The following is a 20,116-nucleotide window of genomic DNA, read 5'->3' on the forward strand; positions in this document are numbered from 1 at the left end:
CACATTCCTCATCAAGGTTCTAAAGGACTTGAGGCCATAAGACCACGGTCTGCTTCTGTAGACTAAAGCCATCATATTTATCTACCTAATTACCCTTAATAGAAAAAACATCTTTCATTCCACAATTGGAGCTAAGAGACTTAAAATGCAAATATGACTAGTAGGACCCATACTAAATAATATGGGCTAGTTTCACTTGAAAGGTAAAGACTGACATCATGGTATTTTGTCTTTTATTTGGGAATAAGAATAAGAAATGTGACAGGCCTGGGCCTAGAGGTCGGATAAGAGGAAAAGGAAGAAACAAAATGCAAGGCTGGCAAAACCAAAGACAGACTTCTTTACATCACACCTTTGCTGAAGGCCTGCTACTTACAGAAACAAACCAACAAAGACTGCGTCCAAAAGTATGTTCCATCCCGAGGGCACACACACACATAGCGAGAACTGTTTTGTCCAAGCCTTGAATTACTGACCAAATAATAACTTTTATAAAAGACTAAATTATAATTGTTGACTGGGTTTATCTGCAAAATGATTCCATTCATGTTTATTATCAGTCAGTGTAGGAAACACAGTACCATATTATGAAATTAAAAGTCTCATATTAACTTAGAGAAAAATATTCTCAAATCAACAAATAAACAAAAAGCCTGAACATGGTTTGACCAAGCACACCACTAGCATGTCAGTAGCAGTTCATTCTAAGAGGGCTACACATCTGCTCAGGCCAAGGCCCTGGGGTACTTTCAGATTCTCTATGGAGCATGTATACATTTTCTCATTTAATCTCTAAAAGACCTTATGAAGTATATACTATTAATATTTCTGCATTTTATACACCAGAATACTGAAGTTTAGAAGAATTGTATAAACCTACTCAAAGCCTCACAGCTAATAACAAAGTCTGGATCGGAAATCATAATCTTAAGTAATATACTATATAATCCATACACTCAGTCATCTGTTTGGTTTTTCACTAAATCTCCAAAGAGTCAAAATCAACTGTTTCTTTCAAAGACTTACTAAAGTTTTAGGAAGTATGTAATTTTAAAAAACCTTTAAGATGATCAAGAAATAATAGTAAAAGTTTGTTAACTAATGTTGAAGACATTTCTATTAAATGGAAATGTTAACAAAATTTTAATATTTGTCAGTTCTATTGCTAGCAGACATATTTCTATTTAAAAATTTTAATAATCATGTGAACATTTTAGCTGAGGGGCAAAGGCAACCTGTATTCATTTAAAGCAATTCCTTGGAAATATTAGGAAATCAAATTTCCAGAATTCACACAGAAGGAGAGCTACCACACACTTACTTTGACTTGAGGGTAGGACTTCTTGTTCTTTTCGCTAGAGGCACCAGGTAGTCCACCATGGGATGGGCCTTCACATACGTAACGGAAACGAAATCCTCTCTGCAAAGGTGAATGTTAAGCCAATTAAGTTTGAGAAATACTTATTAACAATTACAGCAACAAAGATGTGTACAAATTTTTAAATCTTATGTCAACGAGAGAAGAAAAACATGAAACTGTCAAAGAGGGCTCTGTAAATGAGAATCACTTTTCTCATAATCTTACTATGAAAAATGGTACTAATTGATATTTGTACACTAAGATGTGGCTAAAAAGCCTGTGGAATGTCTGCTGAAGAGTTTAGGCTTTAGACTCAACATGTCACAGCTTGTTCTAATCAGAGCTTCCTTGTCTTAAATTGCTGCTGCCAAGCTCTGAACTTTACCATATTAATAAAAGTTATGCTTCCTTGACTCTTACTTGAAGAAATTCCTTCATCTACTCTGATTACAGTTGGTTTTAGGAGGGACTACAGAAATGTTTGTTTAAATATATTGCTTCAGCATTGTAGAACACACCCTATGCTAGACCCTGAATCTGTTGAGCTTTTCAGCAGTTCAGAGGATATTTGTTTTTATGATCATTGATACGGTCAAGCTCAAGATTGAATATTAACCTACCAGAATGATTCCAAAACTGGATAGTTCCCTTAAATACTATCTGACCCGGAAGTGTTATAGATGTAGTTAATTAATGAAGAGTTACCTGGAAGCCTTCACCATATAAACTACTGTGGGCTGATAAACACCTAAGAAGTGCCATGTTTTTTCATTTGTCCAAAAGGGAAGATTATACCAGACCATCTTTAAGGTCTACTCCAGTTCTAACTTTTTATGATTTATAAAGCTAACTTAATTATTCATATTTGTAAACAAAGATTAAAACAAGGATAATTATGCAAATGGACCTCACCATCATATTAAGGGAAGTTTCACTGTATTTCCTGAAAGATTCAATTTTATAATGATATATCAAACAATTTGTGGAAGTGTTAGTAGTTTATAACCGTACAGTTGCTTAAGCAGATGATTTTCTTTGTTCAGATTCACTTTTTGGTGAAAAGAAAATATGTTAAGATATTTTAAGGAACATCCTCACCTTTTGTTTCTATTGTGGGACCAACTCCGCATATACAGCGCTAGATCATTTGGCCATCAGCTCCTCATACCCACTAGTTGCTGGTGGGGGCTCGCTATCTTACTCATTAAATTGTGGAACCCTGGCAAGCATGAAGATTTTGACAGCTTTGAGCTCATGAACCAATGTAAAATTTGTGCACTACTTAGACTATACTACATTTCCTTATGCCTAGTAAGGTCTTCCAGTCTCTGAGCAGTCCAGTGCCTTGAACTGGTTTAAAATCTCTGGGAAGCTGTTCCTATATTCTGGAACTGTTCCTATATTCTCCAAAAACTTCCTGATTTCCAATGATCAGTCCTAAAACACATTTTACCAGAGAAGTAAGGCCTAAAGTAAATTCCCTTGTCTGGGAAAGTTCCTCAACGCTCACGTAGGTCTAAAGTGTGTGATCAACTCATCACAGTGAGACCTAAAACAACTCCTTGGGAGATTCTAGATCTAAACACAAGGGAAGCCTTTGGAGATAAAGTTTCAGAGGCAATTCCTTTGTTTTGCTTCTCACAAAATTCAAATTTAAAAATAATTTACAAGTTCAGCCCTATGCCTTTTATATGCAAACACTGTTGGTTGTTTAAATAATTAAATGAAATTTCTAAAACCATGAAAAAAACAACACATTTATTTATAATAGCCTCCAGAATTAGCTAGCCATAAGGACAGAGATTTACTTGACTGCTAATCAATTTAAACACAACTTGAGTTTTTGAACAGTATTAGTTAATGGTAACATTGACTAATATGCAACAGGACTGGATGTTCTAAAAATTAGTAGTCTATGCTGTAACTCATCTCTGTCAGAGCTGGAGAAAATCTGTGGCTAAGAGGTCCTAAAAAAAAAACAAGTTGGTATCTTTAATCACAAAATTCCTTTGGGACAGTTGGAAAAATATAGACACATACGTGTTTATATCTTGTTGGGAATGGTGTAAAAGAGACTATAAATACTTAATAGATATTTTTCATGGTTGCATAAGTGTATCTAAAGTTTCATTAAATCCTCAAATTTTTTTAACCTGAGGTTGAAAATTTATAACATTTTTCAGGAAGATGTCATCAATGCATTGTCTGGATGCATTTCTGATTCTAAATTTCTGAGATTAAAGGTTTGCCTTTAATCCACAGTCATTCATCTCAGTAACTCCATTTGCTTAAAATGAGTCATCAACCTCAAAGGCAAGGCTACATCCATTCAGTCAGAAAGTCTGATGTGAATACAACCTTCTTACTTTCACTGAAGTCAGACATCAAAATAGCATCACTTTGGTAAACACATTGCTTTACTCACACAAGCTTTTATGTGAATTAAATTTTGAATTCCGCAACTATATTAACCCTTCAGGTAAATCCTAAATGTCAATTTTTCCTTATGACTGTTGGATCCATCATAAGGAATTATGTTTAAAAATTCTTATTGTAGTGCTATGCTTATGAAAATGATATTTGAAAAATACTTTGGTATATGCAGACAAATAAATTTTAGTCGATATCTGTTTCATGGACTACCTAGATTTTAAAAGCTGGGAAATTTTCTGGGGTACCAGATCCCATAGAATTTTAAGGGATAAAATTCCACTGGAATTGATGACCTTCTGTGAGAAATAACTGCTAAAAAGAGCTGAACGTGAAAGTAAAGCAATGGAGTTTTGCTGGCAGCCTGTGGAGTCAGGATGTAACACCTGCAAGAACTAGAACCGTGCCCCAAAGTTTCACATGGCATTCTTGCCCACGCAGCAAAAACTTTCATCTAATTTCAACCTTATAAGGATAGCCTGTTAGGTAATCATCAAGATATTTATATCATTTAAATGCTAACCAAATCTAATACATATATAATGCCATGATTCTGGAAACCACAATGCAGTGGATGCTTTATTTAAGCTCATGACCTACTTAGCATGTGTTAAATGTTACAAAATGCAAAAGTGTTTCACTTACCTGAGCTAATGGAAAGAATACTTAGAAAATGTATTGGGTAATATAGCTGCAAGAGGACAGTATTCTTATCCTTGGTCTCGTACAAAGGTGATTAGTTTATCCACCCAGAGATTTACTGACTGTCCTCATTCTGTGGAGAACTATAGCATTAGTATTAGGGGTTGATTACTTCTAACCCCTAATAATTGAAACCTCCTATAGGCAGATGTTAATTAATTAATTGGTCCCATCCAATTTCCTATAAACATCCACAGAATTGGATATGGTGCGGAGGCCATTTCAGTTCTGAGGTATACTCTATAGAATCTACTGGTAAGAGGAAAAGCCTCATAAAGTGCTCCTCTCCTGACTCCAAAGAGGCTAAGTCTAAAGTTAACACCGGGGGAAGAGAATTCAATAGTTCATTCTGATACTTTACTTCCCACTGGTGCTTTTAGTATGTTACGTTACATGTTCCAAAGGCAGCGCAGAAAAGGCTAGGACTACCAAAGGAAGGAGGAAGGCTAAGAGGTACTACGTCTGTAAGGATACAACGGATGGATGTCCATGCTCAGTGCATGTGAACTGTATGCATGCATATTTCCTTATAAATGAAAAAGAATGGAAATAACCTCTGCCTTTCCTGGGAGTGGCTGGTAACTTAAGCTGGTAGAGACAGCAGAATACTGTAATTAACTGTAATTTTAATACTGTAATTAACTGGAGTTATACAGAACTATGTACTGAGGCTCAGGACAGTGGGAAGAATGACTAAGAGATATGTAAAGTGAATGAATAAAGCTGTTACATAATTTGTCAGGTTGTTGATCTTCCAGATAAGCTACTTCCTTCATAGAATTCATTTACTATTATTCAGTGCTTAGGATCTTAATATTAGACACTGGAATCTAACACTTAAATCAGAGTCCCACCCCTTTAATCTTACCTGTTTAGGTTGCTCTAATATTTGAAGGTATGGGCCATCTGCTAAAAACAAAAACAACAAACAGAAACCAAAAGAAACTGTGAGGCTTCTCAAATTTGGTATAAAATGGAAAGCAAGTCAAAAACTGAAATCAATGTTTTTATGTAGAAGTTTCAAATCAATTTTTGGCTAACATTCCACAAGGATATAATTTCTCTTCCTTGTTTAAAATATTAAATTAACCCTTATTTTAACAATAGTTTTAAAAGTTTAGTGAACCAAGACAAGTAAATATTTGTTTAATGGTGATGGCACACTTTCCAACCCAACCAAAGGCATATGGCTGGCAAGAATTGATGTCAACAACCTTCATAATCTTGTCTCCTAACAAAGCATTTTAAAATGACAAATACCAATTAAAAGTAGCAACCACTTCCTGGGCACTATGACATTTTCTTTGGCTTGCACATCATTAGACATTGACTTTCATTCCTCAAAGAGAGTGTGATTAATGTGAAATTAAAAGATACTGAGCTAGCAACCTGCATGTGTGACAGGCATCAGGCTACCTTTTTTTTTCCTTACAATAGGTTTTCTGTTCCTTTCCTTACTTGAAGGGAAAGTACTGCCTTCATTCCTTAACTGGTTAGTTTGTTTCTCATTTCCTCCCTGACGCTCCCAGTGTAATTTGCTCTATCAGACGTGGTAAAATTTTCATATTAATCCATAACTTTTGATGTTTATGTGCAATTTTTGAATATTGTGCTGTCACATAAACTATTCTAAAACAGCTCAGGCATTTTATAAAATACTGAAAATAATTTAATTGAAGGTAAGTGCGTGCAAATTAATTACTGTAAAAACACAAAGAAAACTAGAGTCTTAATCCATACCCTAAAGGTATCTGACTTAAAATTTCAAAGGAAAATCAGAATCTCTGACAACATAAGTACGAATTGTTCAATATGAAAAAGTCCCTAAGCTTCCCAGCTGATTTTTATGTCAATAGTACAATATCCCATAGCTCTGCAATAAATAAAAGCATACGGTGGTTCTCATTTATTTGAATATAAATTAAGATGTTTGGTGCTAAAAGTATTCTAGGAGGATGCTTGTATGTCCATTTTAATCTTCATTTTCTTTCAGGAAGAAGCTCAAGACCTCTTATTTTAGATAAATAAATTTGTGAAGAGATAAACCTTCAGGTTAAAATTAAAAATAAACTATAACATAAAAGAGAATTTATTTTTATCTTTTCAATATTATGATGAAACAGGGTAAGGCTAGAGAACTGGAGAAAATAAAGGTATAATTACTTCCTGTTATTATTCAAGAAATTATACAAGGAAGCCAGTTGAAAAATGACTGCATCTGAGATGAAACATACACAAGACAACAAGCGGGGTAGTCACTGGTTAATGTATTAAGTTACCATCTTTTGTCTGTATGAAATTCACCTCTGGACATTTTAAATCACTTTGAGAAACATAATCGTAATTTTAAAATTTTCCCCAAATGGCTAGCATTTAATTTTGGAGAAGGAAATAAAATTGATTAGAAATAGAAATACTCTCATACTAAGATACAGCCTGTATGACAATGTAATACTTATAAAAACATTCCATTTCCTGTTACAATGGTAAAAGAACATATTAAGAAGATAGTCTTCTAAGAGAGCAATATTTGGATGCTATGAAAAATATAGAGGAGTTAGAAGCATGTTTATATTAAACTTCAAGTCCCCCACTTTTTATTAACTCTGCTAAAAACACCTGTAATTTTGCTATTATTTTTCCTGTATGATTTAATTTCCTTTAAATATGTGAAAATTCATGTAAAATAGAGCCATTTTTCTCTTTCAGCCAACACACTAAACATTAAATCAACTAGAAAATTAGATTTGATATGCATATATTTGTTGTTTTAAGGCCAACATTCTTTTGGCCACATTTCTGTGCCATGAAAGTGACATTCCACTGTGCAGAGAAATTTAACTTTAGACCTAAGAGTTATGTCACATCCCATAGTCTTCAACAAGTACTAGATCTACTAAAGGTTTTAGATTTCAAAAAATCTAGAAGACTAAAAAAATCCATTTTAGACTTACAATATTGGTTTAGATAATCAACCTCTTTATCTCTTTACAAATTTGAATACAACATCCTATAATTTGGGACTATAAAAATTGTACTATGACACTGCAATGAAGAGGGAAAAAAAGGGTAGATAAAAATGATGGGTAACAACAACTAGCAAATTAGATTTTTAGGTGTCATTTTAATAGTTTTTCTAATATTATGGCAAAATAATTTCTACAACATAAAGCAGTGACCACAGAATATTTACTGAGATGGTTATTTTGATAATCTTATTTTCATGCCCATACACCTGAAGGTAAAAAAAAATTAAGAAAACATCTGCCTCAGGATACTGTTTGGTATTCACAAGACACTAAATGGAAATATGTGTATTTCCTGCGGACGGAACCATGTTTTTATATTTTCAATAATACATTAATACTAAGAAAAATACTTTGAACCCTAGAATTTAAAAGTTCACAAGAAACACACACACTACCAACACATTTACTTGTTCACAGGAAGCGGACCTAGAGCTCAAATTGGACAGCACTTCACAAGACCTCAGACATGGCAGCCTAAAAATTATGTTTTGTAGAGCTAAAGAGAGAAAAACCTCTGAAATACACCTTCACTAGTGAAGGTGAAAGTATAGTAGATCTAATTATTTCCCTCCCATGAGCTCCTAGAAATACTGAAGATATAAATGCAGAAAAAGTATTCTGATCTAAAAAAAATGAAAAGGAAGTACTGGAGTAACCACAATAATTTTAAATGAGAATAATACAAAATGGATGAAGTAACCCAATGAAGACAAGCAAGTACCTGGTAAATAAAAGAGCTGATGCCCACTTCAGTGATTAACAAACCCTGTTTTACACATAACCTCCATAATTCACTCACACTACTTTTTAACATATCTGTTAAGTCCCACGGGTGGTGACGGGTGAAGTGAGGAGAGAAACAGAACATAAAAAGAGCTGTCACACCAAACTTACATACAAATCAATCCTTTTTTTTTTTTAAGAAAGGCTAAATGACTTTGGGAGGCTGAGGCGGGTGGATCACGAGGTCAAGAGATCGAGACCATCCTGGTCAACATGGTGAAACCCCGTCTCTACTAAAAATACAGAAAATTAGCTGGGCACGGTGGCGCGTGCCTGTAATCCCAGCTACTGAGGAGGCTGAGGCAGGAGAATTGCCTGAACCCAGGAGGCGGAGGTTGCGGTGAGTCGAGATCGCGCCATTGCACTCCAGCCTGGGTAACAAGAGCGAAACTCCGTCTCAAAAAAAAAAAAGAAAGGCTAAATAAATGAGTTGCTTTTTATTACTCTTATGAAATTAAACAGTTGCTGATGGGGACAATTAATGTAGTCATGTTAGAAGGAAGGATTATTGTGAGTTTTATCCAACTTTTTAGAGTGCAAACTTATAAGCTTTTATAAAGATGATTTTTCTGCTGAGATGATTTTTACGATTTCTGTACACTTTGATTCCCCAGTGACTAGCACACTGGCTACAGGCCCTCTTAAATGTTTGAAACAGAAATGAAAAGCAGAAACTGCCTTGTATGAATCTGGGACAGAAGAAAGGACTTAAAAGGAATACATAGATAATACAAACTGAATGAAAAGAAATCCTTATATTGAGTAAAGAAATTCCTTCCGAGTGGTCCTAGCAGATATGAAATGCAGTAAATCATACAAAGGGTAATTGAGATGAAATATTTTTGTGCAAATATATTTCAAGAAAGTATATTAAAAATTTTTTTTTTTTTTGAGATGGAGTCTAGCTCTGTCACCCAGGCTGGAGTGCAATGGCACGATCCTGGCTCACTGCAACCTCTGCTTCCCAGGTTCAGGCGACTTCTGCCTCAGCTTCCTGAGTAGCTGGGACTACAGGCATATGCCACCACACCCAGCTAATTTTTTTGTATTTTTGTAGAGATGGGTTTCACCATGTTGCCCAGGCTGGTCCTAAACTCCTGACCCCGTGATCCACCCACCTCGGCCTCCCAAAGTGCAAGAATTACAGGTGTGAGCCACTGCACCTGGCCAAAAGATTGGTTTTTAAAACAAATCACCATTTCCTCTCTAGGTACACAACTGAATTTCTAGGAGAGACTATTAACAAATCCTGCATTTTACTAAGACTGAAAGCAGAACAACAGGGTAACAGGGATGAGTTTTCTTACCTGTTGGCAGTGCCATCTGTGGTTGAAATACTTCTGGATTAAATATTGTATGAGTCAAAGAAGGATCCAAATGAAACATCTATAAAGAAGAAAATTAAAATGTTTCAATCATTATTTTTTCTATATTATAAGAAAAATTTGAAGGTGGGACACGTAAAACTTAGTAACAGGAATGAAACTAAAGCCAAAAACAAAAATCTGAAAATATTTTAAATCAGGATTTTAAAAGATCTTCATGAGACCTAGGTAAATTCTCATGTGTACAAAACTTTATATAGGGTTAGACTACATTTATGTAACAAAGGGATTTGAGAAAAATAACTTGGCTATAAAGTCCCCAGAGGGAGGGACCTAGTCTAGCTTGCTTACTGGTGTAGCTTCAGGGACAAGTACATGTTTATCACAGAACAGATACTTAAATAATTGTTGAATGAATGATTTGAAGCTTCTACTCTCTTAGAAGTACAAACAAAAGACGATAATCTTAGAAATCAATATTTCACCTATGGTGATAAATATATCCCTAATCTGGCCTATCCAATGTCAAGGCCTGAAAGAATGACAAAGAGCACTTCTGGGACTATTTACAGAGTAACTGAAAATACAACTTACAGTACAAGGAGCAGATAACTAAGCACTCAGCTCATTCATTTCTTTCACCTTAACTTTCCTAGTATAACACAAAATACCTAGAATTTAGTGGGTATGTTAGCTGAATAATGACCCCCTAAACATGTCTGCATCCTAATCCTCAGAACCTAGGGGTGCTATCTTATATGGCAAAAGGAAATTTACATATGTCATTATGGTAATGATATTAAGATGAGGAATGTGTCTTGAATTGTCCAGGTGGGCCTGATGAGAGGGATTAAAGAAACCACACTGAATAGTAGGAAGTGTGACCATGGAAGCAAGAGGTTGGTGTGATGAGACAGTGCACAAGGGAAGTAGGCAGACACTAGAAGCTCAAAAGGCAGAGACATGAGAGCCTCCAGCAGGATAGCAGCCCTGCCAACACCTTGATTCCAGACTTCTGAGCTCCCGGCCTAGAAGTATAAATTTGGGTTGTTTTAAGCCACAAGTATGTGGTAATTTGTTAGGGCAGCAACAGAGTGGGGATGCAGTATATTTTGATGAAAGTAAATGGTTTAAAATCGAGCAGAAACAATCCTCATGCTGGTTAGTTCGCCCTGAATTGTTAGAGCACATTAAAAGCAAAAGGTAAAACAAAGGTGTTTGATAATATGAGTAGCCAAATGTCTTTGTTGCGATAAAATAAATGTTCCTAGGTTTATCCTAAATCACCATTTTAAAAATAAAATTAGAAAGGAGCATCTTAATGTGAAAAGCAATGCATATTCATTCTTTCTAAATCAATCAGAACATTACTAGGAGTAATCAATGTTATATATGTCTATTTTATTTACAAAAGTAATACCAGATCATTTGTAACATATTGCACTTCCGGTTTTAACAAATTACTATTACTTATCAAAAAATTTTTAACTGCTGGTTCATTTAGGACTTTAAAACCGTATTTCTGAGTTTGCTATTTATTTAAGCCCAAAGAAGTTATATGTCTGAAATGTCTGTGGACAGCATGGAAACCAGCCATATTTTACTTTTTGTGAGAGACTGGTTAGTGTGCTGAACTAGCTTTTTGTTTCTTTTAATAGCTAGTATTACAGCTTGTCTCCTGTCCTCAGTAATAAATTATTGGAGGTCCTTGGGTACCAAAGAACTTAGTATGCCTAGTTAAATTAAGAGTAAGAAAAATGCCCTTTAAATAAAGAATATTTCAGATCCAGTTGAGGGATGCAAATTTTCAATTGAGGAACAAAGAATGCGTTTCACTTCAATGCTTAAGAGTGAAAGCTCACTGATGCTATTCATCGTTTGCTCAAAAGGAAATACAGGAATGAAAAACCATGTTCTGCAAAAATGGGCCTCATTTCATACAGGATTTTAACAGTCTCAGAGCAAACGCGATAACCTAGCAGGAAAACTAACTCTTTCCTGGGGTGGCTAAATGACTGCAGAGTGGGCAAAAGTGCCCATCTTAAGAGAGAGATATACTCTCCACTTCAGACTAAGAAGAGAGATTGTGTTGTGCTGCAGCTTGCATTGTTTATTAGGTCAGGGGTGGAGAGCAAATTCCAGACTCCACTAAAACACTGAGGACATGCAAACTTTAGGAAATAAAAACCATCGAGCTCAAGCCAATAAAGAAAAAGACTTAAAGGACCTCTCGCCTCAAAAATGGAAATGTCAGAACATGCCCACCCACCCGTTACTGATGATCGCAAAGATGCCCACATAAGAAAAACTTTCAAAATGAATGTTTTCAGCAGGTTTTACTCTTCTGTGGCACAAAGAATCATCTCTTGTAGATAAGATTTCCTGTGTACAGACAGGAAAGGATGGTTTAAAATCTAGTAGAAACAATCCTCATGCTGGTTAGTTCGCCCTGAATTGTTAGACAGAGTACGTTAAAAGCGAAAGGTGAAACAAAGGGTTTCGATAATACGAGTAGCCAAATGTCTTTGTTGCAATAAAATAAATGTTCCTAGATTTATCCTAAACCACCATTTTAAAAATAAAATTAGAAAGGAGCATCTTAATGTGAAAAGCAATGCATATTCATTTTTTCTAAATCAATGAAAACATTACCAGGAGTAATCAATGTTATATATGCCTATTTTATTTATAGAAATAATGCCAGATCCTTTATAGTGTATTCCACTTCTGGTTTTATTTTTCTGAATGATTCTGTGCATGTATAATTTCGGAAATCCACTGCTTTAAATGATTGCCACTAAAATTTAAATGTGACCAGGCTATCCTGACACCTAGTGTTCCTTCTCCTTGTCTAGTCTAGCAAACTACATCTTTGAAACCTCAGCTTACAAAGACTTCCCTGGAAAGTCCCCTGTAACTCTGCTCTTCCTCCAAGGTAGCACCTAGTGATGCTGTTTAACACTCCTATCCCACTCTGTGCAGCATATATCACACATGAAAACAATGCCTATGTCCTTCCTATTAAAATAGGAGCTTCCTGAAATTACAGTGTATGTATCACTGATTTTTCCGCCACTAAGCCAATGTTCTGGCACACAGTAGTGCCTCAATAAATAGCTGATGAATGAACAAATCTCCATGTTTTAAATACTTGAACCATTACATAAAAAAGTTAACATGGCCATTATAATTACTCAAGAGTCTGCAAATTGCTTTCAAATGATTATATACACACACACACACACACACACACACACAAACATATACATACATACATATAGGTATATATACATATACATACAAGAGAGAGAAGAGAGAAAAGCAAGAATGTTGGTTTTAAGAACCAACATAGATTTGTTAGACTATTCCAATATTTCTATAGGCTTGACATTTTTCAAAATAATATAGGAAAAAAAGAAAAAAGGACACTGCTATCCTTTCATAACTACTAATATAATGATATGAACAGTTTTATGCTTCCAAAGCACATTCATTGACTATTTTTGACTCACCCCTGTTAGTGTGGTGCTAGCATTTCTATTCCGCAAATGAGAAAATTGAGGATTAAGGGGACTAAGTGATTCTTCAAGTCTGAGGAGCTGATCTGTAGTAGTCAGTATTTATTATATAAAGATCTTCAAACTCTGAATCCAAAGATCTTTCCACTACAACAATCTATCTCCTTACTTGATGAGTTTTAAATATAATTTTTGGTATAAATTGATGGGGTACAAGTGCAATTTTGTTACATGCACAGATTGTCTAGGGGTCCAAACAGGGTTTTTAGGGTATCCATCACTCAAATAACATACATTATACCCACTAAGTAACTTCTTATCATCCACCCCCATCCCACTGCGCCCCACCCCTCACCTTTCCACGGTCTGTCATTCCACGGTCTGTCATTCCACTCTCTATATCCATGTGTGCACATTAAATAAATATGTCAAAGAGCTGTAGTGGGTTAAACTGTGTTCCCTCCCAAAAAGACACCTTTAAGTCCTAATCCCCAATACCTATGAATGTGACTTTATTTGGAAATAGGGTCTTCACAGATACAAGCAAATTAAAGTGAAGTGATATTGGATAAGGGTGCACCCTAAATCCAGTGATGCCTTTGTAAGAAAAAACAGAAAGAGATTTAGGTTTAGAGACACAGTAGAGACAAACAGGGAAGAAGCACATATGACAGTGGAGGAAGAGATTGGAGCGATACAGCTACAAGCCAAGGATTCCCAGCAACCAACCAGAAGCTAGGGTAGAGGCGTGGAACAGATTCTTCCTGAGCCTCCAGAAGGAACCAATCCTGCCAGCACCTTGATTTCACACTTGTAGCCTCCAGAACTGTGAAATAATGTATTCTGTTGTTTTAAGCCATCAGGTTTGTGGTGATCTGTTATGGTAGCTCTAGAAAACTAATACAATAGCTATCCTGTAGCATATATAATGTTTAAGTTACTCATTTTACATGATGTATCCCTCTCCAACTTCACATAGAAGAATAGAGAAACCGAAATTAAAAAAAAAATACTAATTTTAGAATTTTCCTAATACTAACTTACTAATGTTGCCTTTGTATATTTTGAAATATGAATACATTTAAATAGAATTATTAGTGAGATTATAACACTTACTTGTTCAGGCCTTCCCAAATATGGATCATCTTCTGCCATTCTGAAACTGTATATTAAAACAAAACAAAACAAAACTGTAACACTAGAATAAACTTTAAAAATTTTATCACCATGGAATTTATGCAGAAATAAACTGTATTATACCAGTAAGGCCAAATATAATCCTTTTCTGAAACCGTAGGAGGGGGACATGATGTAGTTCCTCTTTGGTATCTAAATCTAACAGCAAGGAGATTGCATAATCAAGGAATTACCACTTACGTATGATACAATACCCTGGTGTTCAGCTCACCACAGTGTCCTGAGTTTGGTACAAATGATCTTTATGCTTTACATAAAAAATCATTCATACTGGGATTCTTAGAAGCCATTTCTTTCTATCACCCTCTGAATTTCAAGGACTTACAGCCTTAGTTCCTTAAGTATATTATTTTCCAACCCTTCATAAACTTTCTGATGGTCATAGAACTGTCTCAAAGTTGTCTACGAGGTTGAGAAGCTCAAAAGACACTGATCAGTACTTTGCATAATACAAGGGGAGGACTGCTCCCAGGCTCTTTCTTTTTTTTTATTATTTTTTAAATATGGAACGCTTCACGAATTTGCGTGTCATCCTTGCGCAGGGGCCATTCTAATCTTCTCTGTATCGTTCCAATTTTAATATATGTGCTGGCTCTTTCTTCTAATGCAAGGGTCGCCAAACCCCGGGCCACAGATAAGGCAGCACAATAGGAGGTGAGCAATAGGCAAGCCAGCCAAGCTTCATCTGTATTTACAGCTGCTCCCTATTGCTTGCATTAACACCTGAGCTCCACCTCCTGTCAGATCAGTGGTGGCATTAGAGTCTCACAGGAGTGCAAACCGTACTGTGAACTGTGCATGCAAGGGATCTATGTAGAGCGCTCCTTATGAGAATCTAATGCCTGCTGATCACTGTCGCTGTCTCCTGATGGGTCACTGTCTCCCATCATCCCAAGATGGGATCATCTAGTTGCAGGAAAACAAGCTCAGGTTCTGATTCTACATTTGGGTGAGTTGTATAATTATTTAATTATATATTATGACATAATAATAGAAATAAATGCACAATAAATGTAATGTGCTTGAACCATCCCAAAACCATCCCCCAACCCCCAGTCTGTGGAAACACTGTCTTCCACAAAACTGGTCCCTGATGTCAAAAAGGTTGGGGACTGCCGCTCTAGCGTGTTCCACAGAAGCAAGCCATGTTCCTGCCATTGTCAAGCTGGTATAGAAACTCTGTAACAGTTAAAGTGCAATAGAAATACAAAAATAAAAGCCCTTATTATCAAGGCTATAGGTCTCAGATTTACTCACCCTCAGCTCAACATTAATATACTGCAGGCCTAACAATCCTCTGTTTTATCAGAGGCCCTGATAAAAGTGAGGAACCACATGGTCAGATAAAGATAGTATCTAAAATCACATATCATTTGAGATTTACTTGCTTGAGAAATGTTATTATCTAAATAAAGGTTAATTTTATTTAAATTTATTTAGATCAAATTTTAGATATGTGACATGAAAAATGAGAAAATTAAACAAAAACAAGGCTGAGGGTAAATATTAATTCCGGGGGTAATTTTTTCTTTCTTTTTTCATAAAGTCTATCAAGAAGTCATGGGTACTTAGGACTGCAGATGAGAATGTCAGCTATCCATCAAAATGTGTTGTCTTCTTTTCCATAGTATTAGTATTGTAGCTGGAAATGTGTCTGCTTATTTGGTGTATACCCCACACTTCCAAGATGGCTATCTGACCAAATGCTCAGCAGTGCAATGTCAGAACTCTTGTGTACCACTTCCAGGTCTGGGCTTAAGGCCCTTGATATGCTTCCTCCATATAAACTCAGACAGGGAGAAGACCTGGCTTCTACCAAAAAGATGATGATGTATAGCCTAGGGCCAGATGGCAGATAAATGAAGGGGAAGGAATGAAGATCCCCAAACAATGCCATGAGACAGATCTGCTCTGACCATCCAGGCTGCTCATGCTGGTGGTGATGAGAGTAAGAAATAAACTTTGTTCTTTAACCCAAATGCACTGTCAGGTCTTTTTGTTCAAATAGTTTAGCCCTCACCCTAATGAATGTATCACATAACACTCCAATAAGCACAAAGTCCCCCAAAAAAGAATCTGATTTTCAAAGAAATCCTCTCTGCTGGAGCACTGTGTGAGTGAGGAAGAGTGAGAAAGAGGATAAGCATTCTAGGGAAATGCAGAGCAGTGTACAACTTTAACAAAAGGGAAAAGGGCAGCTCTGAGTCCTTCAGAACATGAAATTCATGCAGATTTGCAGGGAAACATTTACCTAAAACCAGAAAGTATTGATTGAAGATATACAGAAAGCCACAATTAAATCCCAATTAAGACAAGCAGTTAAAAAAAGGGAAAATTGACCTGATATAGTAAAGAGAGTAAGTCACTTGAAATTTAAGAGTTCTATCATGCTAGGTGTGTGAACTTGGATATTAATTAAAGTCACTGTAGCCTTTGATTCTTCTGTAAAAATGACAGTTTTTTTTTTTTATTGCATTTTAGGTTTTGGGGTACATGTGAAAATCATGCAAGGTTGTTGCATAGGTGCATACGTGGCAGTGTGATTTGCTGCCTTCCTCCCCTTCACCTATATCCGGCATTTCTCCCCATGCTATCCCTCCCCAACTCCCCATCCCCCCTCTGTCCCCCCCACTCCCCCTCAACAGACCCCAGTGTATAGTGCTCCCCTCCCTGTATCCATGTGTTCTCACTGTTCAACACCCACCTATGAGTGAGAACATGCGGTGTTTGATTTTGTGTTCTTGTGTCAGTTTGCTGAGAATGATGGTTTCCAGGTTCATCCATGTCCCTACAAAGGACGTGAACTCATCGTTTTTGATGGCTGCATAATATTCCATGGTGTATATGTGCCACATTTTTCCTGTCCAGTCTATCATCGATGGGCATTTGGGTTGGTTCCAGGTCTTTGCTATTGTAAACTGTGCTGCAATGAACATTCGTGTGCATGTGTCCTTATAGTAGAACGATTTATAATCCTTTGGATATATACCCAGTAATGGGATTGCTGGGTCAAATGGAATGTCTATTTCTAGGTCCTTGAGGAATCGCCACACTGTTTTCCACAATGGTTGAACTAATTTACACTCCCACCAACAGTGTAAAAGTGTTCCTATTTCTCCACATCCTCTCCAGCATTTGTTGTCTCCAGATTTTTTAATGATCGCCATTCTAACTGGCGTGAGATGGTATCTCAATGTAGTTTTGATTTGCATTTCCCTAATGACCAGTGATGATGAGCATTTTTTCATGTGCTTGTTGGCCTCATGTATGTCTTCTTTTGTAAAGTACCTGTTCATATCCTTCACCCATTTTTGAATGGGCTTGTTTGTTTTTTTCTTGTAAATCCGTTTTAGCTCGTTGTAAATTCTGGATATCAGCCCTTTGTCAGACGGGTAGGCTGCAAAAATTTTTTCCCATTCTGTTGGTTGCCATTTCACTCTATTGACTGTTTCTTTCGCCGTGCAGAAGCTATGGAGTTTGATCAGGTCCCATTTGTCTATTTTGGCCTTTGTTGCCAATGCTTTTGGTGTTTTGGTCATAAAGTCCTTGCCTATGCCTATGTCCTGAATGGTTTTGCCTAGGTTTTCTTCTATGGTTTTTATGGTGTTAGGTCTTATGTTTAAGTCTTTAATCCATCTGGAGTCAATTTTAGTGTAAGGTGTCAGGAAGGGGTCGAGTTTCTGCTTTCTGCATATGGCTAGCCAGTTTTCCCAACACCACTTATTGAACAGGGATTCCTTTCCCCACTGCTTGTTTTTGAAAATGACAGATTTTTATGGAATGGACTTTTGAAAAGAATATAATCTTGTTGAGCTTGGAATATGTTAATTAGCTAATAAATGACTATTCAAAGAACAAATCCCCTAAATCCCAATTTTTTTTTGTAAACTTGGATTTTTAGATGTATTTCTATATCTATATTAAAGAATCATTAGCATAGTTTTCAGTTATATGAAGAATACTAGTAAAAAAAAATTACACTTAAATACAGTACGGAATACCAGCTAGAACCATCAATGTCTAAATTCCTACCCTTAGAATACCACAGGAGCTCAGACTTCCAAGAAAAATATTAAAACCATCTTTGTCTTTAAGCATTCTGTCAATCTAGACTGATTTTCTCAATCTTCATAAACAATTTTAGCCTATGGTCCTCAAAAACAGAGGTGAGGCTGTTGACTTGTTAATTATACTGATTATATACATTTAAACCTGTGGATGGTTTCCCAGACCTCTGAATATATGAAGTTAACATAAAGCAGTCCTCACTCTAATTTTTAAAACTCAAACTAAACCTACTTTATTAGAACTGATGCATGATCACTACTATAGCGAAAAGCTTAATGAAGATCTGTCAACTGCAGGCACCAGACAAACTGCCAAATTAAACATGGTCTTCCCCTTCAATATCCTCTCCATGATTTATACACCAATTCTTGCCAAAATATCACAGTTTTAAAAGCCTAACAGCAGCTCAAGGGATTCTTGGATTATAGTTAAAATCTGAACTTTTACAATGTTTTCAAGACAGTTAAGTTCACTGTGAAGACCTGAAGTGATGTCAATGTTAATTCACAATTTAAAAATGAAATGTCAAAAGAAACCAAGAATCATTTGGAAAGGATGAATCACTGAGTAATATTTGCATTAATTGTAAAAGCAGGTTTTATTTCTAAAATGTTGAAATACCAACTAAGCCCCTGGAACTAAAAGATTAGAAAAGACCAGGGAAAACCCCTTCTACCTCCTTGTTCCCCAAGCCCTTCCCCTCACTTTCCCTTGCTCAGTTCTTTGCTTTTGAGGAAGGACCTTAAAGCCAAAAGGGTGATACTAAGTTTCCTGGGGAGAAGATGGGACTAATCTCTGCATCTCTTTTTCCCAGTAATGAGCTTTTTAGGAAGATTTTCACACCATAGAAAAAGAAATAGAAAGTGTAGCTAGCCAACAACAAATAAAATAGTCAGTGAATTGCTTGTGTTTTTCACATGAAAAGCATAATGTTACAACTAGCTTAGTTCTGAACATGTGATAAGTTCTATGAAATACCTAATGGGTTATTTTCTGAACCTCTGTGACAATGCCCCATTAACACCAAAGTGTAGCACATGAGCTTCTTGGTGAAGGCTGTAGGACTGAGTAGATTAACTTGAAAGCCACAGGGTTGAGCCATTAAGGATGGAGTTGGAGGCATTCCTGTCCTTGTAACTGGGGAACTTTCTAGGATCAGAGATATTCACACTTTCAACAATGACCTACTGTAAGAAAATACATTCTTTCTTGTATCTTAAAATAATAAAAGCTGTGTAAGACAAACCCACAGCCAATATCATACTGAACAGGCAAAAACTGGAAGCATTCCCTTTGAAAACTGGCACTAGACAAGGATTCCCTCTCTCACCATTCCTATTCAATATAGTATTGGAAGTTCTAGCCAGAGCAATCAGGCAAGAAAAAGAAATAAAGAGTATTCAAATAGGAAAAAAGGAAGTCAAATTATCTCTATTTGCAGACAACATGACTATATAGTCAGAAGACCCTAGCATCTCAGCCCAAAATCTCCTTATGCTGGTAAGCAACTTCAACAAAGTCTCAGGATACAAAATCACAAGCATTCCTATACACTAATAACAGACAAACAGAACCAAATCATGAGTGAACTCTCATTCACAATAGCTACAAAGAGAATAAAATACCTAGGAATACAACTAACAAAGGATGTGAAGGATCTCTTAAAGGAGAACTACAAACCACTGCTCAAGGAAATAAGAGAGG

The 20,116-nt window shown here is 36.1% G+C and overlaps 1 protein-coding gene and 1 pseudogene across 2 annotated transcripts in view; both read right to left on the reverse strand.

The window, feature by feature from the left end:
- Positions 1-20,116, reverse strand: part of NFKB1 (nuclear factor kappa B subunit 1) — a 127,347-nt gene that overhangs the window by 85,710 nt on the left and 21,521 nt on the right. Inside the window, exons 2-5 of one of the 2 annotated variants that reach the window (XM_012436529.3) lie at positions 14,264-14,309; positions 9,612-9,690; positions 5,361-5,398; positions 1,322-1,420 (exon numbers count right to left, since the gene is read on the reverse strand). In XM_012436529.3, coding sequence (XP_012291952.1) covers positions 1,322-1,420; positions 5,361-5,398; positions 9,612-9,690; positions 14,264-14,302 — 255 coding nt within the window. In that variant the 5' untranslated portion in view covers positions 14,303-14,309. Of the gene's footprint in view, positions 1-1,321; positions 1,421-5,360; positions 5,402-9,611; positions 9,691-14,263; positions 14,310-20,116 lie in introns of both variants that reach the window. The other variant, XM_012436528.3, reaches the window with a different exon arrangement.
- LOC135277837 (U6 spliceosomal RNA) lies at positions 14,842-14,939 on the reverse strand (annotated as a pseudogene).

Source organism: Aotus nancymaae, unplaced genomic scaffold (genome assembly GCF_030222135.1).
Source record: "Aotus nancymaae isolate 86718 unplaced genomic scaffold, 86718_ANA_hifiasm-v0.15.2.pri h1tg000033l, whole genome shotgun sequence".
In the NCBI taxonomy this organism is placed as follows: Eukaryota; Metazoa; Chordata; class Mammalia; order Primates; family Aotidae; genus Aotus; species Aotus nancymaae.